Below are 23,562 nucleotides of genomic sequence, written 5' to 3' on the forward strand. Positions count from 1 at the left end.
CTTCCTAGCAATCATGACATCCTTTTCAATGTTATTATGAATGAAATCACACAATTTCTGCCAAAACTAACAGACAGGTGGACAGTACGAAAACAAATGTATAACAGTTTCGGTGCACTCGTCACAAAAGCTACAGTTAACTCAATATTTATTTTTTTAAATGTATTACTTTTATACGTTTTAGCTGGATAGATTTATGGATCAATTTAAAATATATTTCTTTGACTTATATTCGTAGTCAGAAATGTATTTGGTATGAGCCAGACCTTTTTCTATGGTATATCATCCACAAACATTCCAATGCGGAATAACATACGGTAATGTTGTAATCTCTTTCTGGAACATGGTTCTAATACGCCTATTGTTAGTTGCAGGACGACCAGATAAGATACTTTAATTGCTTTAAAGGATATTCCCTTGAGATGCATCATCTCATTTTCGAGGAGGTCCTTCCAACACATGGCAGTAATATACAAAATAAGGTCAATATTGGTCAAAAACATAAAACAACATTAAACAAATACATTTATTCCAAACACATTCACACACAATCCCTCTCACTTACTGCCCCACTGAACAACATAAACTAACTTTTCCTGCAGTTGTATCGCTAAAGAAACTCGTCAGAATAAAATGAATAAAGCCCTTTATTATTAAACAACTGATATACCCAGACAATTTTGTTTTGAAACCAGTATTCCAAAAAGAGAGACTTGTGCTGACAACCACGTGGGCAACGACGACGCCGTCAAGTTGAGAAGCTCGGGTCCTTACGTGACGTAAATTACGTCACGTCTTTTACGTAATTTTAATACAACTAAAAGCTTGAGTAATATAACTTCAGCCACATAGCGGAGTGTTATAATTCCTGATGGGCAAATTAAGCTTTTGTGATGCACGGAACCTGTGCACCCACTTTGACGAATTGTTTCGTTAAAATGCGTTGATTTGTGGACGCTTCAGTTAAAGTGACCTCTGCTGGCGAAAAGAAAGGCTGCAGTGTTTAAAGAAAAAAGAAAAAGCAGCATTAGTGTAGTGAGTGTACGATTACTTGATTACCAAATCTTGTGGATTTCCGGACACTGATTTGTATATAACTGGATAGCTGATAGGCCAAGACTTTTTAAGCCGCGAGGCCGCCATATTACCACTCCCCCCAAAAAACGTTTCTTGGCATACGATCCTATATATTTACAGTATCGAGACTGAAGAACATTTGAGACAGTACTTAGTGGAAACAGCATGATTTACGATGTTTTAAATTTGTTAAACATAAACAAGAAGACTTCAGACATTTTACAACTTGCCTTGAATACATGTATAAATTATATGCTCAATTATTTTTACAGGAGGAAATTTGTATATATACTTTTTTTTTTTTTAATTAAAGAATTCTACCTGTAATTCAACAAAATATGCCTCTGCCAAATCAAATATTGGGGTCTAAAGAACTGAGCGATAAAAGAAAAAGGGAGTCTTAAAAGCAGCACATACCGTCCACTTTTTTTTAATGTTCACATAATATATATCTTTCAATATACTTCATATGCATTCCAAAAGCATTCAAATATTGGTATTTAGCTTTCAGCATTCACACGTTCTAGTTGTCTTTGTTTTGCTTGACCGTTAGCTCCCTTCAGCTGAGCGCCAATATCAAACGTAGGGAGTAAAAGCAAGAAGTCGTCAGCAAAAATAAATACAGTACTCAAGACACTCAGTCCAGCAAATAAAATAAAAAAGGTTCCACCATCTATCCATTGTCTTCTTTTTTTGCTCCTCTTCCTTCTTCATTTTCTTGGCCTGCTGAGAAAATATACAAACTCACCATACTGTGAATGCAGTGGAACCTTGATTTAATGTACTAATTGTTGGAAGGGCTTGTCCGTTTCAGCAAATGTGACAAATACCCTATCCAATTAATTTTCCACTATTGGGGCCGATACCCCATACAAGTATCGCATCGGAGAATCCCTAACTAGATCCATACGACAAGTTCCTCTTCCTCTTGAGTTCCTAAGGTAGATGCTAAGCTAACGTCTACACTCCATCGAGATGGCCTCTTATATTGTGGATTTTCACCTATAAATCAAGGTTCACTGTGCTTCCATGCGCTAATGCTAACAGCTAGCCGTATGCTAACATGTTGGCGCTCACCTCTCACGCTCTTCAGCATGACGGTCAGCAGAACTCCGCCACTAACAATTCCCGCCAAGATGAAAAGGCTGTTCCGTTCACGAGGTCGCCACTCCGACGCCATTGCACCTGCCACGCAAAAGGTGAAGCTCGCTCAAAACGGGAAGTCGTCAGCCATCTTGGCCGGGGGGAGCCTTACACTCGACGCGGATGCTGTCGGAGACGTTCTCCAGATTGCGGATGGAGGTACACGTGAAGTGTGTGAAGTTGCGGTAGGCGAGGGCCGCGAAAACTACGGCCTTGCCGTCGTGGTCGGACATGATGTAGGCGGTCACAAGTGGGGGTTCAAGCATCCAGGATAGGTTGCCGTCCAAATCCGAGGACAAACATCGGAGTCCCACCCAGCAACCGCCATCCGAATGCACGGAGAACAGCGTCCGTATGCTCGGTTTCTGGAGGTGTCCTGTGTGGGGACAGCGAACCACGTGAGCTAGTTAACTGTATGCTAACTACTTGCTATTTGGTGAGCTAGTTAGCTGTATGCTAACTACTTGCTATTTGGTGAGCTAGTTAGCTGTATGCTAACTACTTGCTATTTGGTGAGCTAGTTAGCTGTATGCTAACTAGCTCGCGTGGCGCCCAGCGACTTACTTTTCACCACTAGTGTCACCACTCTCTCCACGCTTCGCTTCTCCGTGTCCACCAGCTCCACGCTGTACTCCATGGCGTCCTCTTGGCTCACGTTGCGGATCGTCAGGTCGCCTGATGACAAGCGCGGACAGAGTCTAAACAGCTTTAGTTTAATTTGAAATTATACTTACTTTTTATATTTTTAGTTTTTCGAAAATGCTTTTGTTTCATTTTAATTTGAGTTGTTTGTTAGTCTTTGTTATCGCCAGCCCGGCCGGCACTCACCTGATGACGTGTTGAGGGCAAGTCGTCCCCTGAATAGGAAGAAGCGCTCCGTGTTAATCTTCCCGCCGTGAAAGGTGGCGATCCACGTCTGGTTGAAAAACACAGACCACTTGATGAACGCCAACTCGCGGAACGGGTCGCCGCCGGATGACAACGTGACCGCTTCGCCTTGGTAGGCCACCTGCTGGAGATGAAGCACTGCAACCATGTTTGGTCGCATAGTCCCACATAGCATCACGTAGCAATGGATGGCGTTACATTGGTCACAGGTTCACTCACCACTAGCAGCTGCCTCTAACGAGGCCCTCAGCACAATCAACATGGCAGCCAGGGCGAGCTCTGAGCCCAAAAAACCGCTATCAGGTTGAGGCATAGTTTCACGTAGCACAATGAGATTTCATATTACACACAAAGAATCATAGTTGGTCACATATGTCCACATAGCCTCACATAGAATCACATCGTGCTACTTAACTTCACACAGCGTCACATTCAGTCACATAGGCCAGACAGTAATTACATTTGGTCACATAGCCCCTGAAAAGCTTAACATTGTTACCCTGGGCTATATTTGGTCACACAGTGACACATAGCTTCAGCAGGCTGAGCTTATGTTCCACATTTCTTACCTTGACGTAGGAGCACTCGGGCCATGACAGCGTTGGAGCGCCGGTCGCAGGACTTGTGGCTTGTGCTGCGCGACGACATGCAGCATGGCTTCTTTCACTTCCTGTTTGTGCATCGCGTGATTGTCACTCATCTTTTCAGGAAGTGGCGAATGAGTGAAATGATGAACATTTTGGGTGGGGATGGGATTAAATCCCAGGAATTTAGAGCAAAAGGCAGGTAACGCCCTGAACTAAACATCTTCTACAACTATAAAGACAAAAGAGTGGTTGTACTAGTGCACTGAAATGTCTCACGAGTGAGGGCGAGTGTACGAGTAGAGAACAAACATGGCCTTCAAACTGCATGTGCAGTTTAGCCTCACGAGATGGAATAAACCCTTACACGGTTTTCTATGAACAAAAACACACACGTCGATTGTGTGATTTTAATGTGACCAACACAAGAAACATGACAACTTACAGTAGAGGGACTTTGTGCAACACACAACAAGACTACACCAGAGTGCCGGCATGTGGCCACAGAGGTAGAATCATGTATCACTTGCAGTCATCGGCGCGCTCAGCGGACGTTTCAACTTTGGTAGCGTCGTCCGCCAGAAAGTGGAACGTAGCGGCCGGCAGTGTGGCTTTTCTTTGCAATTCCACAACACAACAACAGAACAGGCAAAAATGTACTTTTTTTTCTTCTTTTTCTTAATGTGACGACTACTAGCAGCAGCTGGAAAGATTAGCATAGCTTACTTAGCACTGCTGCTTTCCTGCTACGCCCTGATGCTAAGCTAAGTGGATGAGTCAGTAGTGGCCGGGGTTCTCAAACTTTTGGCTCCTCCTCCCTCAAAATCCGAACCCCTCAAAAACATTGCTACCAACGAGTACCCTTGAATGCCACAGGAATGAAAAAAAAGTGGTCATCCTATGAAAATAAATTTGTCAAAGGTAAAATCTGAACATGATCAGATCAGACTCCAAATTTATGGAGGGAATAAAAAATGCAACTGGATTTGATGTGACCACTTTTATTTGGGAAAAGTCGCCTTTATTGGGCCGAAACTAAAAGGTCGCGGGAGGAGCCAGGAAGCCCCTTTTGCCACACCAGAACGGGTGTGGGGGGAGACAAGTAAGCTATAAGTTTGATTTGTGCAACCAATTCCTTCATTTTCAAACACTTGGCACTATTATTTTCTGGATTCTCGCATAATTACGCAGCCTGTGAGCTGAACCAGAGGTCAAACTTCAACATGAAACTGATCCCGTGAGAACTTTTCTTTCTGGTGTGGCAGCAATACGACTAATTGCCTTCATGTATTGATTGATTTAATTAGCGTGGCCGTTCCCGTATGTCCCGTATGTACAATAACTGTGCGCTCTTTTACTAAACGACACCAACTAATCATTTATTGCAAATTATTTTTGCTCCGGCCCGCTGACCCACCGGCGGTTTGGGGGAGGGGGATCTGCGTTTCGGCTAAAGTGCTGGCTGATGGGAGGTCACTCCAGTGGCTATCACAATCCAGTGGACTGAATTCTGGGATGGGCGGGACTCGCTTCCTTGCCTGCGGGACGGACAAAACACACATTAGGGAGGAAGGCGGTTTGGGGAAAGGCGACCCCCCCCCCCCCAAAAAAAAAGGAAAGAAAAGAAAGTGTGGCGAGCTGACCGTCCGGCGAGCCACAGTCTTCCTCCTCCCGATGGGCCGACTGCTCTCGGAGCGACGTCAGCAGTTTGCAATGCTCCCCCTCCATGTCCTGCGGAGAGAGAAGACCGTGTAACGCACTAAACCAGAAGAAGTGAAGCAGAGAGTTTTTGATTTTTATTGGTGAATTTGCATTCAATTTTTATTGACGTTTACTTTTGTCACATTCAAGTTATTTCTTCTTTTCTTGAGGACTAGCAACAATTTTGTAGGGCTTCTACAGTCAAGTTGATTTGTCAACTTTACTACTTATAAACCTTTCACAACACTCCATAATGTTTAGAGCATGATATTGACTAGTTAATTGTGCTGCTCCTTCTGATGTTTGTGCCTTGGCCACCAGGGGCAGCATAATACATTATTTCCATTTGTGATAATTTAGGAAATACGACTGTTGTAACTAAGCTGCAGTAATATTGCTCGTAATATTCGTATTTTCAAATGCTTAGTGTCTATGTTTTATCACCGTTTGTGTATTTTAAGGGTTCATCATTGCAAAATTGATGCTAGTTAGCACGCATTTGCCTTAGCACTAAACTAACAGAGTTTTGTAAGAAAGTCATGCATTTTGCTTAAAAAATACGTGTGGTACTGGTACGGGCGTCAAACAGCTTGAAGCAAGCAGTTGGCCTCACTTGAACCTTTGACCTATGTTGTAACAATCAAAGCAAAAAGTTGACTGATGGACAGGCGACTCCCGCATGGCCATCTGACAAAATGTCCGCCGATGAACTGACCTTGAGCTGACGCAGCTTGCCGGTCAAGTTCTCGATGGTGCGGAACACCTCCTCCACGTTTTGGATCACGTGACTCTGCCACGTCTCCTCTTCCCGCCCCTCCGACAGGCCGCCGTCCGTCGTGTCGGTGGTGCTCTCGTCCGGCTGGGTGGGCGTGGTCAGGTAGAGGACGTTTCCTGCCCGCCATGGAAAACAACCAATCAGGCAAGCTGCATGCCTCGCCGACGACAACGTCGGGGGTTATTACCGCGTGGGACGGCCTGGCTCGCCGACGACCGCTCGGACACCGGCGTGACATCATCAGGGACGAAGTAAGAAGAGGCCGCCACTGCCGCTGAGCACAATGTGTGAGAGAAGCGTAAAAAAAAGGGGAGAAAAAAGTCGGGTTTGGGCTTACCTTTTGGTAGCACCTGAGCCCAGTGGTCGCGTCCGCTTTCATGAGCCGAGTCTCGAAGGGTGTGGCCCCAGCCATCATCAGCTGCGTCCACGAAGAGGAGCTGACGCAGCGTTTCCACTGACAGCAAAGAAAAGAGACATGACTCAAGTTTGAATTTCAGGCATTGTTTGTTTTTATTTGCTTACTTTTTCTGGGGCATTAATGCTCCACGTGCACCCAAACTTGGCTTTAAAAAGGGACCCGTTAGGGGGAAAAAATAGGACCATAAATTCATATATTTTAAAGAATAGAGTTTTGTGTTGAAATCTTATGACCAAAAATATATTTTTCCAAGATAAGGTCAAAATATTATAATAAAGTTTGATAGTCATATCTTCACGTGATTTTCAGAAATAAAACTATTTTCATCATTTTGCACTTTTTTTTTGTTTTTGTTAAAAATTTCTTCAACAAAAAATTGGAGTTTATGTTGTAAATTGTGTTGTGAAGTGTTTGATTGTATTTGTATGTTAATTTGATTCAGGTCACAGTACTGCTCGTGCTAATATGGAGTCAGATGGTCGACTGCAAATGAGTTGAAATGTCTGCACGAATATAATGACATTTTCCATCATTCTCAGGCATGGAAACAGGAAGTCATTTATTGTAGTGAATAAAAATGAACCAAAATAAAAGTGAAAATATTTTTCAGTTTTTCTTTTTCTGTGAGTGTAGAGAAGAAGGAAGGTGGAACAGTCCTGTGGGACTGATTTCAACTGACTCAAACAATAATGAATGGCCTTTTGTTTCTCCCACATCTTGCACTTGACAAAAACTCATATAAAGCAAACATTTTCCCCAAATTCAAATGAATTCAAAGTAACAAATGCGCTCTCAGTTAAATGAAGTGAATTTCAAAAACAAAAGTCAAAAGGAAATCAAAAGTGCGATAAGAAAGACAAAAATAATCAGTACCCGTGCTCGCCATCAGGTTGATGACCCGTGTTCTTGTGGGAAAATCAAATGAGAACAACTTTGACTTTTGGCTGCTTACCGTCGTGCAACGCCGCTTCCGCCAGGCCCGCCGCGTGTTTTCCGTGGCAGTCCGACACTCTCGCTTGGTGGCAAGCCGCAGAGATGTCCGCCGCGTGGGCCTGCGCCCCGCCAGCATTATCTGGAGGAAGTCAAGTCAAACGCAATGGGAAAGGTGCACTGTGCTGCAGCTTCAAAAAAGGAAGGGGCGGGGCGGTGTGTACCTGTGTCGGCGGGGCCTGCGGCTTCGACCAGGGACGCAGTGCCCAGACCGGGAGAGCTGGGAAATAAAAACTTTTAAACTTAACTTTTTACTTCACTGATAAAGCTGGGAGCCCGGACATATACTCACGGCGCTGCTGCTGAGCCGCGATTGGCCGGAGCTGGGCTGGCAGTAGAGGCCATGCTCTTTTCCAGAAAGTCCTTCCAGCTGAAACACAAACGTGTCAAGCCCTGCGTCAAACTATTTGCTTCTGTTTCCTGCTTATTGTGGCTGCAATTCTACTGTCGGCCACTAGATGGTGCCATAATACTTTACTTGACACTGTCCATTTCAAATAAAAGTGAAAACAGGAAGTATTTCAAGCTCAGGCTAATTTTTGCTGAAGAGGCAGTCCTCTTGAATCCTGCTTTCTAGGCCTACACAAAGCGGCTGGCACGTTTGACATTTGATGTGAAGCTAGCCAAAGTTGCGGAGGTGGGCCAAAAGAGCTCACGTGTTTTTCTCCGACGTCGTTCCCGCCACCAGCTCGTAGATCTGCCTCTCTGCCGTGCTGATGATGTAGAGCGCCTTGTTGTCTGCGTGCGAGGGAGGAAGACGGAGGAGTTGGCCAGGGGGCGCGCGGTCGCAATCGCGGCCTGGCGCCGAGCTTACCTGTGGCGACCGAGCGCACCAGCAGCGAGTCCAACTTGACCAGCGGGCTGTCTCCGCCGCCCACGTTGACGCCCAGCCAGCGCGATGGGTGACGCAGCAACAGACGCTCGTCAGGGCCGCGCTGCAGCAGCAGCAGGCAGTCGGACAGCAGCAGCGCGTGGATGTCTGGGGGCAAAACATATACAGTACCAGGGTCACTCTGTGGTTAAGTAACGGCCAAAAAACAAGTTCTGGCTTTAACTGGACTTGCTCAAGTCTGTGTGAGTTAACCTAAGAGCTGGTGAGACCAAACAGTCAGGAAGAAAGAAAACTCTTCGTTCACAATATTCTGTCGTCGCGTTGATGAAAATGTTATTTATGAAAAGTACCAGTAGTATTAAAACAATCCTTTGATCATGATGCAAAAAAATAGATTTTCAGCAACAATAATTCACTTTCCTATTGAGAGCCTTCAACCTTTAGAGGTGCAACAACGAATTGACAACTAATCCATTATCATCATGGATGAATCAAATTTCAGCTCCTCAACACATTTCTGGAGTCCTCCATGAAAGCGGACTGATTTGTTTTATATTGCAAACAATTGCTTTGACTTTGGAAAAACAACCATTAACCTTTCTGACAATTTTGCTGACGTTACAGACCCAAGCAGAAACTGAAAAGGAATTCATTCCATTTTGTGCTGTCCTGCTTTTGAAATGTGAAACTTTTTGTTTTTATCCGATTCATCAACTCAAGGAAAAAATGATGGCCAGAAGACTGAAATAATGGTTGTTGTAGTTGCAGCCTTACTTGAATTTGGTCAATTATTTCTGATTTGCCTTGCATAGTTTTCAACTTGTGAAATGAGCAGAATTTTGCAAGACGAGATGGCGACACAACAGCAGTTTCTTTTGCTTCTCCACTGACCTAAATGCTTGTCCTTGCTAACTTTCCAGATGAGCGGCCCCTCGTGGATCATCTTCTTGGTGCTCAGGTCCAAACCCTGCCAACATGTAAAGAGTTGCGTTGACTGCTTTTTGGAAACGGCTTCAGTTGCAAAAGAAAGTGGGACCCGCCAGGGTGGGACATGTTGGTCACATGCTCACCTTAAACTGCGGAGCAACATCCAGCCTGCGTTGGTACTTGCTCAGGTGGTGGCGGTGTTCCGTCTCCCGGACCACCTCGTTGACCGCCTGCAGGATTCGGCGGCAACAGGCCTGAGCCCGTTGCAGGTTGGGAAGGTCGTCCGAGGCCACTTGAATGGGAAGGAAAGAGCGCGTGAGCGGTGCGAGCGCGCGGCATGCGTAGGAAGCACTCACCCTCGGTGTGCTTGATGATGTTGTCCAGAAGAAGCGGGTACTTGGTCAGCCTCTGCATTTCTGATACCAGCAGGTCTCTGAGCTGCAAGCGGCGGCAGTGGCGACTGGCCTCACACTCCTGCACGAGTCAGAGCGGCAGGTGAAGCGCGGCCTGTTGGCCACCGCGGCGGGACAAGCGTTTGTCTACCTGGACAATGTGGGCGAAGCGGGCGTCTTTGCGTTGTTTGTTCTTGATGAGCTCCAGCGCCTGAGACTGCTGCTTGCACAACTGCGACGCCTGCTCCTGAAACTCCTCGCCGGCGCTGCCCTCAAACTGGACACACCGGCAGCACCGTCACAGGAAGCCCTCGTTCGCTCACGGCAGGGTTACGCTACTTTTGCGTTTTGCATTTCAGCTACTTTCGGATTCGGACTGTGAAATTTGTTTTGAGAGCAGCCTTTTTTAGAAAATGCTTCCTTTTTTGTTTCGTTCTTGTTTTCATAGTTTCAGAATGACTTTTTACTTCTTTTTTAAATATATGGAATATCTCTTGAGAGCAAAATGCATTAAAAAAAGACAACAACTCTCAAATGACTGCTTGACCTTCCATCTTCTGTACGGACGTATGGCAACACAAGAATAAAGGCAGAAGCTCACGTATGATACCAATCCACAAACATGACAACAAACCATCATTTCTCTCTAAGTCACTTTTATAAGTTGCACTGTAAGTTAATGGCTAATATCGGGTGTTTGCTGTTCTTCCAACAAGTGGGCTCACCCTCGCCAACATGATGTCGCCGATGTCGTGAACGATGATGGCCTCTCGCCGCTTCCTCATGGCCTCGCACAGGCTGGCTGCGGGTGGAGAGGAAGAGCAAACAGTCATACCTTGAAGCCAGCGGCTCGCGCCGTAAGATGACCTGCGCTGTGACAGGCCGCATGGCGTACGCACCGTGCAGTTCGTAGACCTGCGGCAGGTTGGGAAAGATGCAGGCCAGCTCGTCGGCGGTGAGCACGGCTCTCATCTTCTGGAAGAAGACTTGGTCCAGGACTCGGAGTGTGCGCAGGTGCGACGCCTCGGTTGTGAAGAGCTCTGCCAACAACAACATATTAACTCATTTGCTCCCAAAACGTATAAATATGTTCTATTTTAAATGTTTTAAGTGTCCCAAAGACGTAATTAAATGTTTGTTTTTTTATGCAAGAGCATACAGAAGGCTTTGATGCAGCCTCTCAACTGCAGAAAACGGTTGAGGAAATGGTAGTTATTACAAAAACGGCCAGCAGGTGGCAGCAGAGCAGAATAGATTAACCAGGGCCATGTTGAAAAAAGCAAATGTACCCTCATTTCGATACAGATTTGTGAATAATGATGAAATTTAGTTATATTCTAATGCTAATTGCTGCAAAACGGAAAAATATAGAAATACACATTTTTCCTGATGAAAGAAGAGACTCTAATCTTTCTTTTGGTGGGTTTCATGTTTTTATAGCAATAGAACACAATATTCTGTGGGCCTTGCCAAATCAGTCAAAATCCAGTAAAACAGCTGGGAGCAAACGGGACTGCTTCAGTGAAAATGGCTGCGAGTGAATGAGTTAATCAGCATAATAATCTATTACGAATTGCAATTTTTTCAATGCGATAGCGACTGTGCCTTGAAAGCAGCGTTTAAAGTATTCTGGCAAGTCATTCCTTCCATATTGAGGTACACAAAGACGGCGGTTGGACTCGCACCATACATGACCGCCTGGCGCTCCACCTCCCTCGGACTGAGCGTGGCCAGGAGCTGATGTGGGACAGTCTCCTGCCAGTTCTGACCCTCACACGCCTCCTCCTCGGGTGCGCTGCTGTCCAGCAGCAGGGTCGGCAGCGACTCGGAGCTCCTGCGTGAGCAAATTAGGACGGACATGCGTATTCACGGCATCACTTCATATTGAACACGCCAAGTGGCAAGGGATGGCCTCAAATGTCACCTGCGAATAGAGCGCGGTGTGTATGGTGGTGTGGGGTTCTCCAGAGACCTGAAGATAAAAAAAAGAAAAAAAGTAATGAACCACCAATACTTTCCACACACACCACGGCGTCAGTAAACGCCGCCCAACCTGGCAGACGAGGCGCTGTTCCGCATTCTGAAGCCTGTCCCATCCTCGCCGGGATCCTCCATGTCCACGTCGCTGCGAGAGCGGGGAACGGACTCACCGCACGACACCATGCCCCGCCGCCGACCTTCCCCCTGTTCCTTCAAAGACTCGCTGCGTGCCAGACGCACGGACGTGGTGGGGCTGCAACCGCAAAACACGGCGCACTGACATCATCTGCCCGCCGCGCGCTTCTCGCGGGCCGGCGTCTCACGTCCCACCTGTCAGCGCTGTCCTCCCCCTGGCTGCCGGATAAGGCCATCTGCGGGTCGCCGCCCTCCTCGGCCCCGGTCTCGCCGTGGTTCTCAAATTGCTGGATGATGTTCCTCACGCTTCCTGGACGCACTGTGCACACGCGCAGCAAAACGCAAACACGCACAAAGCTGCAGTAAAGGTTGAAGAAGTCAAAGCGCAAGATGTCAAAAGCACAAAGATGACGGTGAAGAGCAAGAGACAGGAAGTTATTAGTTTCCGATTGGTTCATTTAAGGGCTGGCCCATATGGATTTTTTTCAGGCAGATTCAAATTCCCATTTGGAACAATAAAATTCCCATACAACCGATTCTTCAGCCAAATCATAAAAAAATACTAAAAAACAAACAAAAAACTTTTCGTTCCCTTTACGATCACAACTCAGAATGCCACTATAAAATATTTTTACAATCAATTATTGTGTCAATTATTCCACTGATAATGGGATTTTTTACAAATTATTTTGCATTCAAGTTTAGTACGAAACCAGTTTATTCCCCAGATGCATTTTGCCACCTCTACTCTAAATAAATGTGAATATGAATTACAGGCTACTTTGTCCTTTAGTATTTATTGAACTTGATAACAGACAATTGAGTAAAAAAAATAAAAAAATCTGCCAATTTCATATCGCTGTGATGTTTATGTTTAAATGTTTAAACATGTTTAAAAAAAAACAACATTTTTTTTTAATGACAAAAAAAGCTGATTTTGAAAGAGCTTGGGCAGTTTGATGGCTTGATCATATTTTCTTTAATCTTTTTATTAAAATCGAAACAAAAAACTAGTTTTGAATAATGTAATTCTCTTTGTTGTATCAAAGAAAAAATACAAATGTATTAAAATCAAGAATGGAATTGAAATCAGATTTGTTTGAATGGTTTATGAGCAGCCAGGTAGGGTTATGGTTAAGGTCGGGGACAAAGTACCTTGAGCGGGAGACAGCGGGACGTGGAATGCTACCAAAGCAAAAAAAAAAAAGCCAACACAAAAGCACACAATGAAAAAATGAAAATAAGGCAAAGAAGAGAAAAAAAAGGTGTTGCCTGTGTGCCCACTTGACTGAGATGCGCTCCGAGGTTTGCCGATGTACTTGAGGATGGGATTCCTCTTTCTGTCCTCGCCGTCTTTGTCCTTCTTAGTGCTGCTCGGCTGAGGGGACGACATCGGGCATGAAGCTGCGGCAGCGTGCAAGCTCACGCCGAGGCCGAGACTGGGTACCTTTTTTGCCTTGAGGAAGGCGAGCCACTTTTCCTTGTCGGCGCTCAAGCCGGGAAACACCTTGGAGTCTCGCAGTTTGACGCCGGCGTGCCGCAGATACAGGAGCACGGCTGACGCCAGCGGGGAGCTGGGCAAAGATGGGACCATGAAGAGTGAAGAATTGATTGGGACTCTGCTGGCTTGTTTACCTTCTGTCCTCCTCGTGCTTGCACCTGTGGCGGATGCGTCAGGACAGGAAGCAGGAGGCAGAGACGGGACCAAGTCACAAATTGCAAAAATCAAGCAAGTGGAGTCCCCACAAAGTCATGCAACGGTCTCAGGCCCCCCCTCTCGTGTGTGCTATGATGTCAAGCTCCACTTACAGAATCTCCAACAGGGCGGTGACCTGCTTGTCCACCACCTGACGCTCCTTCACCGGGTCCCCGTCCAGCAGCAGCAGGTCACCTTCGCCGAAAAGCGCGCCAAGGCCCATCGTTTGCTTTTTCCTGTCAAAACATGCCAGCTGGGGTGAGGCCTCTGCGGGATGGGAGCAGCGAGCACCCGCCGTACCTGTAGTCCACAAGTTGGTCCTGGACATGGGGCAGCACCCGCTGCTGCAGCTCAGACAGCGGCCCGCGGATGTCCTCCTGGGAGTGGAGGCGGCTCTCTGCAAATGAGACAAAAGACATAAAGTGGTGAGAGATGGCTCCGGCGCAACACTGGATGACATCATCATCAACGGGATCTTCTTACCAATGTCTGTGAGGTAGTCTACTGGCACTTTCAGCTTCAAGGGCTGAAACATCATCGAATGCAGGCTTTAGTGCTCACCATGGCTGCCACACACGTATTCTACTGATTATCAAATATCAAGTTTGGAGGATTTTTTTTGTGGATTTGGAGCTGATCCCACTGGGAAGATCCGCCCCTGCACTGACCACAGCAGCTTTTCTCGTACCGACAATTAGGGTCATTCAAAGGATGTTTAAAATCATTTAGAATTTGAATCAAGAATTAGTGAGCAACTGCTTTTCAGTTTTGTTGAAATGTGATAAGTACGACTTTGATAAGTCATCCGATAGCTCTCGTCATCTTGCTTCCTTAGCGGCTAGCTAGCAACTAGTTGCTAACGCTGAAGTTGGTGTCCTGTCAGAAAAGCATACCTGTCTGCTGTGCATGCGCAGTAGGAAATCACATAATGGGTTACAGGTTGAGATTAGAGATAGAGGTTACATAGAGGCAGCTGTCTGACCGCCATACGAGTATGTTGATCTGACGGAATACCACACAATATAATTATTGCTCATTATATTGCATGAATTATTGCAAGTTATAATGCAAATTATATTGCTTACGTTGGAATGTATGTACGCTCTTTTTTCCAAATATTTTTTGTTTTGTTTTTATTTTTATTATTATGTAATATGTATAGTATGGTGGGACGATTTGGGGTAACTTTCTATGGGGGGGAAATATTCACAGGAATTTTACAGTACTTGTATAATTTTCAAATGTCAAAAGGGAGGGGAAAAAAACTTTTTTTAAATGGAAATGGGCTATTTATGGGGGGAAAAAATATGTTTTTGTAAGGTCATATGAGCCAGGCCTAGTAGTGACGTAAACATCTTAACACCAGCTACGCTACGGTACGTACGGCGTCTGGATCAAGGAAATGGGAGCAGATCTGCGGTGCCAGGGAGCGGGCATCTTTGGGCGTGGCGCTCAGGTACGCCTCCACCGACAGGTAGAAGAGCTACGGCGCAACAAAGAGAAGGTCAGGAGACAGCCATGCCACCAGGCGGGGCCCACAATCGCAGGGCTGCTGACCAGTGGGTTGGGATCCAGCAGCTGCGTGAAGACGTATCTTAGGAAGACGCTCATGTGGGCGGGCCGCGACTTCAGCAGCTCCACGTCTTGGAAGGGGCCGTCCATCTGCATAGTCATAAGTCACAAGTCTCAAGCAGCTTTTTTCATTGGCCCAAAGCAGTCAACAACCTCATCATTAAATGCCTATCACCTGTCTTGCGATACATGCATGTGCTGATATGGACGCTCACCTCACTGAAGAAGTAAGCGTCATCCTCATCCTCGTCCTCTTCCTCCGGCCCGATGATCTGCACCCTGCCGCTCTGCCAACACATGCGCGGACATGCCAACGTCAACACTGTACGTGTCAGGAGGGATCCATCGTAGTGGTGATGATGATGGAGGTGAGGAAGGCACGCGAGGGACAACCTCTCGCAATTGTTTATTTGCAATGTTCTCCATGGAGGAGGGACAAACATTGACTTATGCTTCTCTAACGTCAATCGTCCACAAGTGTCACAGATTTTATGCTTCATGTTTCAAATATAAATAAAATTCTAATCAATCCTCTGCATGACTTCCATCTCAATTACGGTGTACACTTGGTCTGAACAAGTTTGCGGGGTTGGGGGAATCCTTATTTTTTCACCCACAAAATTACGATTAGGGTTGAAAATGTATTTTCCAGTCTTCTCAGCATATACTTTTTTAACAAGACACTTGGGGTGAACTTACTAACCATTTTGACGTGCAGTCTTTCATATTAATTCATGGTTCATTTATTGGCCTTTATTTTAGTGTAAAACACAACACACAGATTGAGCACTTGAAATGCCTTGAAAATCCTCCATAAGAAATTAATTCATGAAATTTTTTTGCTGCGAAAGTACGTGATTCTACTACGTGACGGTCATTTTGACCCGTTGATGTGCAAGCAATCTTGTCAGAAATGATCAAGTGATACTGTTTTGTTCTCATTTGAAAGTGTTTTTGGGCTAGATTTTCTATAGGCAAGATCACACCCCCAAAAAATCCCCAAAAGGCAATTTTCAAACGCAGCATTTGAAGATCACATCACAGCAGACCGGAAGTGCTCACCGAATCCGAAAGGGGGGGCGTGTCGGAGCTCTGCCGTGGCTGTAGAAGGCTCCGGAAGGAAGATGAGGGGGATGAGCGGGGGCTCTCAAAGGCCTGTGAGGGGTGGGGGAGAGGCGCAATCACAAACATGCCAAGGTACGAGGTGGGGATGGGGAGACCGGCAGCTGACCTCTGTGTCACCTTCGCTCCAGGCCGGCGGCACACGTCCTGCCGGAAGAATGAAGACAAGGAAGAGCAGGAGGAGATTTAGCATTCGTTACTACTTTGATGTCGTTACCGCTCAACAGGAGGACACGCACCTTCGAACCCCGTGACGTTGCGAGTGACGCATTCTGATGGCAATCCCTCCTGGAGGCGCATAAAAGGGCAAAACATTTGTCGGAAGAAGAACCAGACACACTGACAGCCATGACAAAGGCGCCGGCGGGGAAACCCACCGTGTCCTGCTGAAGCTTGACGCGCACTTGATGAGCTCGCCTCTTGGCGCTTTCGATTCGCTCATCCAGAGACGGCGACGGGTTCCGTGACCGTTCTCCCATTAAGGCCTGCAAAGTGCACGGCAGCGCAGGGATTGACGCCAGTCCTGCTGTCATGTCATCGCCATGCGTGCGTTACCTGCAGCTCCTTTTCTTCCTGCTGCAGCATCTTCCTGAGTATCTGAGAGGCCTGCTTCTGCACTTCAGGGTCCTCAAACAAACCAAGGAATGATCACAATCATAGTCACAGCTATTGGCCAAGTATTTTTGGTGTTCACAGTCACAAGTCGTGCAAGAAAGGTGAGAAATGACAATGACGACAGACGGCGGTTTGCTTGTTAGCGTCATTAAATAACTACCAAGTCTTCTGAGCGCAGGTGAGGACCAAGATTATTATGGATAACAAAAACAAACAACATAAAAAACTAATATTCAAAAAACATTTTTATGAACTAAAAATACAAATAAAACGATGGTACATCTTAGGTTTATAAAAATAATTAAACTGTAATTATAGCGAAAAAGTCTGTTTTCATCTATGTCAATTGATAGCACAAATGAGCTTCGAAATGAAATGAAATACATTTGAAGAATAAAGGTCAAACAGTCGAGAATTGTAGTGACCTTTTTTTCCACTCCATAAATTAACAAAAAACTGTAACTAACAAAAACTAAACTAAACTAATTACAGAAAAAGTCCAAATGAAATCAAAACTAAATATATATATAAAAAGCTTAACTATTTTAACCATGGTAAGGCGGACATAAGAGCCCCACTGACCTGGAGTGGTTTGGGTCCAGTGATTCTATGGGAGGGGGTGCTGCTGGGTGGTGTGGATGGAGTCTCCCCATACCGATTGAGAGCGGAATCAGCGGGGAAGGAGGACGGTGAATGGGGCGGTCCTTGTAGTGTGAGCGCTACATACGTCCCGGCTGTGAGATGACCATGACACAAACAACATGCGTCAAGACCTGGATTTTGATTCTTGTTTTGTAATTCACAGGACTCACATTTGATGAGCTTCACCACCTCCTGATGGGACATGGAGGACACGAGCGAACCGTTCACCTGAGGATGGGAGAGGGACGGAACGGAAGTAAGCGGTGACGAAGCTCTCCATTGGTTATGTGTCACCAGCAAACACACCTTTATGATTCGGTCTCCTTCCTGGACTCCGGCCTTGACGGCTGCGCCGCCTGTGAGGAGGAAGGAGTAGAGAAACGCTGACTCAGCAACAAGTACTGGTTGACCTCTGTGTGACTCTTGTACTTCCGATACAGGACATTTCATGTCAGAAAATGATGTAAAGCATATCTACTTGCACTCAAGTAATATTCCACAAGGTGATTTCAACTTCCACCCTGTACTCACAGCACTTTCAGGTGCCTGACACAAGACGGGCATGACGCACCTGCTCGAACATTTTGAACCAGCTTCACCCGCTCTCCGCACACCGTGAAGCCGAAACCCAGATGGTCCTTCTGCACCACCACGCATCTCTGGACCAGACCGGCGGCTGACGGAGCGACACGCACACATCAAGCAAAGCACGCAGATTAAGCCAAGATTAAGCGCGTCGTGCTCACCAGCGCTCTCATTGGGGACGTCAACCAGCGGGTCCCTCTGCTGACCGGTGGACGACTTGCGTTCTGAGTCCCCGATGGTCAGACTGCTGAGCCTGTGTTAGCGGGCAAAGAGATGGCTTAAGATGAAGACGAGCAGCGAGGTGAGGGACACTTGGTGAGAAATGGCAGTGAGGAGCAGACACGACAAAAGAGGGCGGGGAATGCATGACAAGCTGACAACTCACCAAGCGGCGAAGGGGCTGAAAGCGCGAGGAGGCGGGAAGCAAATCAAAGGGAAAGAGAGAGAAGGCGTTCAGACGTCACAACGCGTTTGATTTCTACTACTCTTTTGTTTTAGCCCAAGTTGCATTTGAGCCATTCTCTGGCTTTTCAAGTGAAACAGTTTTGTTTATGGAACACACTCTGCTTTCACATGAGCAGCGTAAGAGACCAAAATGGTGCTTGAGAATCACCTGCAGCCACAAAAGTGTATTTTAAATAAGGTGGCTGACATTGTCCCTTGAATGCATCTTTCTTTTTCTTCCCTCTGATTATTTGGCCTTTCCCCAGCAAGCCCACCGTTTGTTTTTGACTCTTGACACTTGTTTGGCTTACGTTGGTACCACCAGGATGCTAAATGCTGTCACCATCGTCTTAAACTTGTCTAGAACAAATAATGGTAAGTCATCAACATGGCCCAACGCTGTGTGTCGGGTTACCTGTCAAGGGTGGAGGTGGGCTGGCGGAGACTCATGACGCTGCTGTCCCTGTCCTTGTCATGTCCATGTTCCACTTGCGAAGAGCTGCTTGCTCAAGTGTCTGTTTCTTATGCGGTTTCACAACATTGACAATCTGCTCATTTCCTTTGCAGCATTCTTGTGAGGATGCTCACACTCGAGGCCATAGTCGTTAAAACTAACGTTTGCGTGTTTCCACATCTGTCACGACGCGACGAGTGCAGAACGGTGCTGAAACTTGAACGCGAACAAGAAAAGCCCTGTTAGCACGTCTAGCTTGATCAGTCTGAAAATTATTTTACAAACTAATATGTACTTTTGTTCATCTATCTACACCAGCGACGTTAGTGAGAGGCAGAACAATTAAATGTTCGTCCACTAGATGCCCCGAGGTACATCCTGACCTGCACTTTTTGTGCAATTTAGATTTGGTGCTGTGCCATGATATTTTGTCCTCGTGACAAATATGTGCCTTGGCCCAAAAAAGGTTGTCAAACACTGCTGTGGGCGTCTACTGCTAGCTAGTTGGCTGACTGGAAAGTAAACCAACATTGGCCGTTGCTACTTTATTCACACATTAAAGGCACGATTTTATTGAGGACTCAACACAACTATTAGCGTCTCGCTTGGTGTTGATTTTGATAATCAACATTATGAACACGGGAAAACAAAGAACAGTTTTCCAACACTGTCAAGCTAGCGTTAGCGTGTCGACGTCAAGCTGCGGCCGAACAAACAAGGTTGCTTAAGATAAAATAAAAAAGCTACGTGTGGATAAAATGTGAAGCTGCCTCATGATACAGTAGGTGCTTCATGAACCACACACCACACAGGAGGTTAAAGATGCATCAGTGCTAGCCGGCTAGTCGCCATAAAACCGAAGTCCACCTCGGCTACACGGCAAAAAAAAAAACAACTACAACACGTGTTGCATCAACAGGTAGGCTTGGAAGTCGCGGGCCACGCCATATGCACAGAAAAAGGCTCCTAATTCCCAGACGGTGATCGAATGGACGTGTTGTTTTCTTGCTATGCTCTCCGGGGCATCCGCGGCAGTGCACTTCCGATTCCTGCGCGTCCGCAGCACGGTTGCGCGAGCGCCCCCTTCGGACATGGCGCCATTTTCGCGCACGGTGCAACGCGCATACTCGTGAAAATATGAGGAACCCGATGTTTTAAAACAACAGTTACACGTTGCGGCAGCTTGAAAAGTTTTACTTTATCAGTGAGTGTTGAAAACCCGACGAGACTCGTTTTGACCAAACATGGCCTGACGGGGCGTCGGGAAGGCGGGGGGTCAGGGGGCGTGCAATGCCAGAATAAGACTTTGAGAAAATTGAAGAAGTCGACATCACCGTAGAATTTAGGTAAGCTGCATTTACGACTTTTTTCTCCTTTCTCATCTGTCTCTCTGTCACGCACACATGCTACTTTTTTGCGTAGTCTCGCCACTTCCGCTCAGGAAGGGCGTGAGTGTGTGTGGGGGATTTCAGTTAGGTGAGGTGCATTTTTAAGAAAAGGTCTTAGAAGACATTCTTGGGTTTGATATGGTTATTTGAAGAAAGGAAAAATGGTACGAAATAAACTAATTGTCCATCCATCCATTAACTACCGCTTGTCCGAGGTCAGGTTCAGCAAGGAAGCCCAGACTTCCCTCTCCCCAGCCAGCTCCTCCGAAGGTATCCCAAGATGCTCCCAGGCCAGCCAAGAGACTCAATTACGGTCTCCAGTGTGTCCTGGGTCATCCCTAGGGAATAAATATAATTTTATCATAACTTGATATCTATTCAAAACTATCCTAAAGCTGGTACCTGCCAAATGCATGGGCAATTATGTAATTTAATGGCAAGAAGTGGCTAGTTTGTAAATAAATACAGAGCAGCTCTGTTTCTGGCCAGTTAATGTCACGACTATCCATGTAGTGCAGTACAACTTCCAGTGGCAGTACCCCTAACAACCAACTGAGTCACATTGAAAATACAAATGGAATATGTTTTAGTTGAGCGAGATAAATAGTAAATGTTGAAAGGATAAAGAATATGTGCCTATGATCTGTCTGGTAGTGTTGCTATACAGTTTGTGTTCACAAAAAATTCATCATGACCTCTCTCCCCCATCCCCGACTGTTGATTAAATCGAATCAAGCTCCGCCCCCTGACATCCCATCATGCCCCTGATTGCGCTCGGATGGTCCCGGCTGCTGATGGTGCGTGTGGCCGCCCTGTTGTTCACCTGCGTGGCCTTCAGCGTGGCGGCTCACGGCGCCTCGCTGCCGCACGGCGGTATGGCTGCCTGGTGCATCTTCTGCTGGGCCTTCAGCTTCGCCGCCACCGCCGTCATCCTGCTGGTGGAGCTGCTGGGCCTGCAGGTACGCGTGCCCGTGTCCTGGTCCAACTTCCCCGTCACCGTGGCATGCTACGCCGCCCTCCTGTGCCTCTCCGCCTCCGTCATCTTCCCGCTCCACTTTCTGAGGGAGCGGGCTTACTACGCCGAGGTGCGAGACCACCGCGTGGCCTCCACCATCTTCTCCTGCTTGGCGGCGGTGGCCTACATGGCGGAGGTGAGCCTGACCAGAGCGCGGCCCGGCGAGGTGGCGGGCTACATGGCCACGGCGCCGGGCTTGTTGAAGGTGTGCCAGACGTTCGTGGCGTGCATCATCTTCATCTTGGTCAGCGAGCCCGTGGCGTACGAGCATCACGCGGCGCTCCAGTGGTGCATGGCGGTGTACTGCATCTGCTTCATCATCTCCATGATCGTGGTGGTGATGTGTGTGGGCGAGTGCACCGGCTGGCTGCCTGTCCCCTTCCCCCGCTTCCTGACGGCGTGCGGCTTCTTGGCGGCTGTGATGTACCTGACGGCCACCATCATCTGGCCCGTCTTCCAGTTCAGCAAGCGCTACAGGGCCAGAGGCGGCAACGAGTCCAGCCTGATCACCGTGGCGGTCCTCACCGGTATCAACTTCCTGCTGTACCTCGCCGACGTAGCGCACACTGCCAGACTTGTCTTTGTCAGCGGCTGATGTGGAATTCCACTTTTTGTTTTGTTTAGTATTACATTCAAGAACTTTCTGTTAATAAATAATCACATTTCTTTTGGTTAAAAGTATGGAATTTTCCTGTGCCTTGCAAAAGAAGTGAATAGAAAACCATCGTTATACTGTTAAAAAGTGTGATTCATAAAATGTCTGACCTAAAAATATATAAAGAAAAGTTGTTTGTCAGGCAAATGTTTCATGAAGAGAGAAGCTGTTGTAAAGGGCCAGTGTCTCTTTTGCTCTTTGGACATTACGTTTGGAAACAGATACTAAAAAATTGAAAAATTACTCATTTGATTTTCGTTTTAAAATAGAAACACCAAGATTGAAAAAATACAGCTTTAATTTAAAATACAGCATTTCTCACACTGACCAGGTGATGGCGACAGCGTGGCGTCTGAAAACGAAGTAGCTACTTGTTCTGGAACGATGAACTGTACTACAACATCCTAAATTCCCCAAACGCCAAGTACGCTGTTGGAAAAATATGTTGGTACCCCTCTGTTAAAGAAAGAGACACAACAACAAACAAATAAAGCAGTAATAAATAAAACCTTAATGAGAATTAGCTAATGAAAATCAGTGCTTTTGAGTTGTGGTTCAGCAGCTTTATTTAAAGCTACTGAACGTAGAATATTCCATTTCGAACTGCACATACCGTTCTTCACTTACACACCACGCGCACACGTCACATCCGCAGACAGGGCGCGGGAAATTCTAACCCGAATCCAGTCTGAAAACTATTGGCCATAGGCTTGCAGGAGTACCCATTGTGAACAGCTAAAGTGTTAAATTGAATGGAATATTCTACGTTCAAAAATTATTATTATACTATTAATTGTTTCTTTGTTCTATTTTTTTTAAATTATATTTTTCATTTATGGAGTAGTACCAGCGATTTTCTCCTTGTTTGTACTTGGCGCTTGTGGAATTTAGGCTGGAGATGAATGTCACGCTGTCGTCATCTCATGGCCAGTATGAGAAATGCTGACGTTGACAATTTCCAGGAAAGCAAAACAAATACACAAGCCGTTTTTTTTCCTATTTGTGTCTCGTGCTGTATATTCCATTCATTTAAGAAATATGACCGAAAGAGATACGGACCAAAAAGTCACAATTATAACAGTTTTTCTTCTCTTTTTTTTTTTATAAAATGGGCTGACTGTGGTATACAATACTTTTAATTAAACAAGATGATACGTATGGGGCGCCACTTGTAAAGCGAATCCTAATAGCAACTATAGGCTGCCCCTCTCAAATATTATAACGTGTTTCAAGATATCAAAAGAATACACACAGATCGCTACAGTGCAGTGAAAAAGTATTTGCCTTTTTCTCAAAGCTTGATTTTGTTTGCATTGTTTTACAACTTGAAGATCATATGACTATGTATATTTTATACATAGACTGTCTTGTGAAGTTCACATTACGCCCCACTTATTTGACACATTTTGCTCTATTGTCATGGTAAGTTTACATCTGTAATTGATGTTTAAATTAATTAAGCATCTTTATATTTATTCATGCTTCATTTGCCTTTATCTTAACTGCCTAATCTATATATATAAAAAAAAAAA

General features: G+C 46.0%; 2 protein-coding genes and 1 pseudogene across 7 annotated transcripts; 1 reads left to right on the plus strand and 2 right to left on the minus strand.

Moving 5' to 3' along the window:
- Window positions 1-1,491: 1,491 nt before the first annotated feature.
- LOC147160114 (uncharacterized) lies at window positions 1,492-3,925 on the minus strand (annotated as a pseudogene). Its single transcript, XR_015090579.1, has 6 exons — window positions 3,678-3,925; window positions 3,328-3,387; window positions 3,049-3,246; window positions 2,785-2,895; window positions 2,155-2,596; window positions 1,492-1,800 (listed from the first exon to the last, which is right to left on the minus strand). The product of XR_015090579.1 is annotated as an uncharacterized LOC147160114 (transcript).
- A 163-nt stretch (window positions 3,926-4,088) lies between these two features.
- arhgef11 (Rho guanine nucleotide exchange factor (GEF) 11) lies at window positions 4,089-20,045 on the minus strand. Of its 5 annotated transcripts, none has more exons than XM_086060178.1 (42): window positions 18,934-20,045; window positions 18,460-18,474; window positions 18,236-18,327; window positions 18,061-18,165; window positions 17,796-17,845; window positions 17,660-17,717; window positions 17,430-17,581; window positions 16,788-16,859; window positions 16,610-16,717; window positions 16,472-16,520; window positions 16,342-16,379; window positions 16,173-16,265; window positions 15,326-15,397; window positions 15,096-15,200; window positions 14,923-15,021; window positions 14,022-14,064; window positions 13,839-13,935; window positions 13,652-13,774; window positions 13,478-13,501; window positions 13,290-13,416; window positions 13,127-13,220; window positions 12,998-13,027; window positions 12,038-12,152; window positions 11,781-11,960; window positions 11,652-11,699; window positions 11,413-11,561; window positions 10,627-10,767; window positions 10,453-10,529; window positions 9,879-10,004; window positions 9,692-9,809; window positions 9,479-9,627; window positions 9,300-9,375; window positions 8,391-8,555; window positions 8,233-8,314; window positions 7,869-7,946; window positions 7,741-7,796; window positions 7,539-7,658; window positions 6,506-6,622; window positions 6,356-6,442; window positions 6,109-6,284; window positions 5,336-5,423; window positions 4,089-5,230 (listed from the first exon to the last, which is right to left on the minus strand). In XM_086060178.1, the coding sequence occupies exons 1-42, from the start codon at window positions 18,966-18,968 to the stop codon at window positions 5,181-5,183; spliced, it is 3,879 nt and encodes a 1,292-aa protein (XP_085916304.1). In that variant the 5' UTR covers window positions 18,969-20,045; the 3' UTR covers window positions 4,089-5,180. The 5 variants fall into 5 exon arrangements, with proteins under 5 accessions (XP_085916304.1, XP_085916303.1, XP_085916307.1 ...); XM_086060177.1 differs by having other exon boundaries at window positions 12,038-12,161; XM_086060181.1 differs by lacking the exon at window positions 18,460-18,474 and having other exon boundaries at window positions 12,038-12,161.
- On the plus strand, window positions 20,036-22,177 carry LOC147160116 (myeloid-associated differentiation marker homolog). Its single transcript, XM_086060189.1, has 2 exons — window positions 20,036-20,318; window positions 21,097-22,177. Exon 2 carries the CDS (start codon window positions 21,119-21,121, stop codon window positions 21,968-21,970), a length of 852 nt encoding a protein of 283 aa, XP_085916315.1. The 5' UTR covers window positions 20,036-20,318; window positions 21,097-21,118; the 3' UTR covers window positions 21,971-22,177.
- The last annotated feature ends 1,385 nt before the right edge of the window (window positions 22,178-23,562 follow it).

This window comes from Leptonotus elevatus, chromosome 17 (genome assembly GCF_054856555.1).
Source record: "Leptonotus elevatus isolate MCC_2025b chromosome 17, RoL_Lele_1.0, whole genome shotgun sequence".
NCBI classification, from domain to species: Eukaryota; Metazoa; Chordata; class Actinopteri; order Syngnathiformes; family Syngnathidae; genus Leptonotus; species Leptonotus elevatus.

Coding starts and splice junctions, on each gene's coding strand:
- arhgef11 (XM_086060177.1), bottom strand. CDS start 18,968: ATGAGTCTCCGCCAGCCCACCTCCACCCTTGACAG. Junction 13,936..14,021: donor AGACTACCTCACAGACATTG/GTAAGAAGATCC, acceptor TCTCATTTGCAG/AGAGCCGCCTCCACTCCCAG. Junction 9,376..9,478: donor ATGTTGCTCCGCAGTTTAAG/GTGAGCATGTGA, acceptor ACATGTTGGCAG/GGTTTGGACCTGAGCACCAA.
- LOC147160116 (XM_086060189.1), top strand. CDS start 21,119: ATGCCCCTGATTGCGCTCGGATGGTCCCGGCTGCTGATGGTGCGTGTG.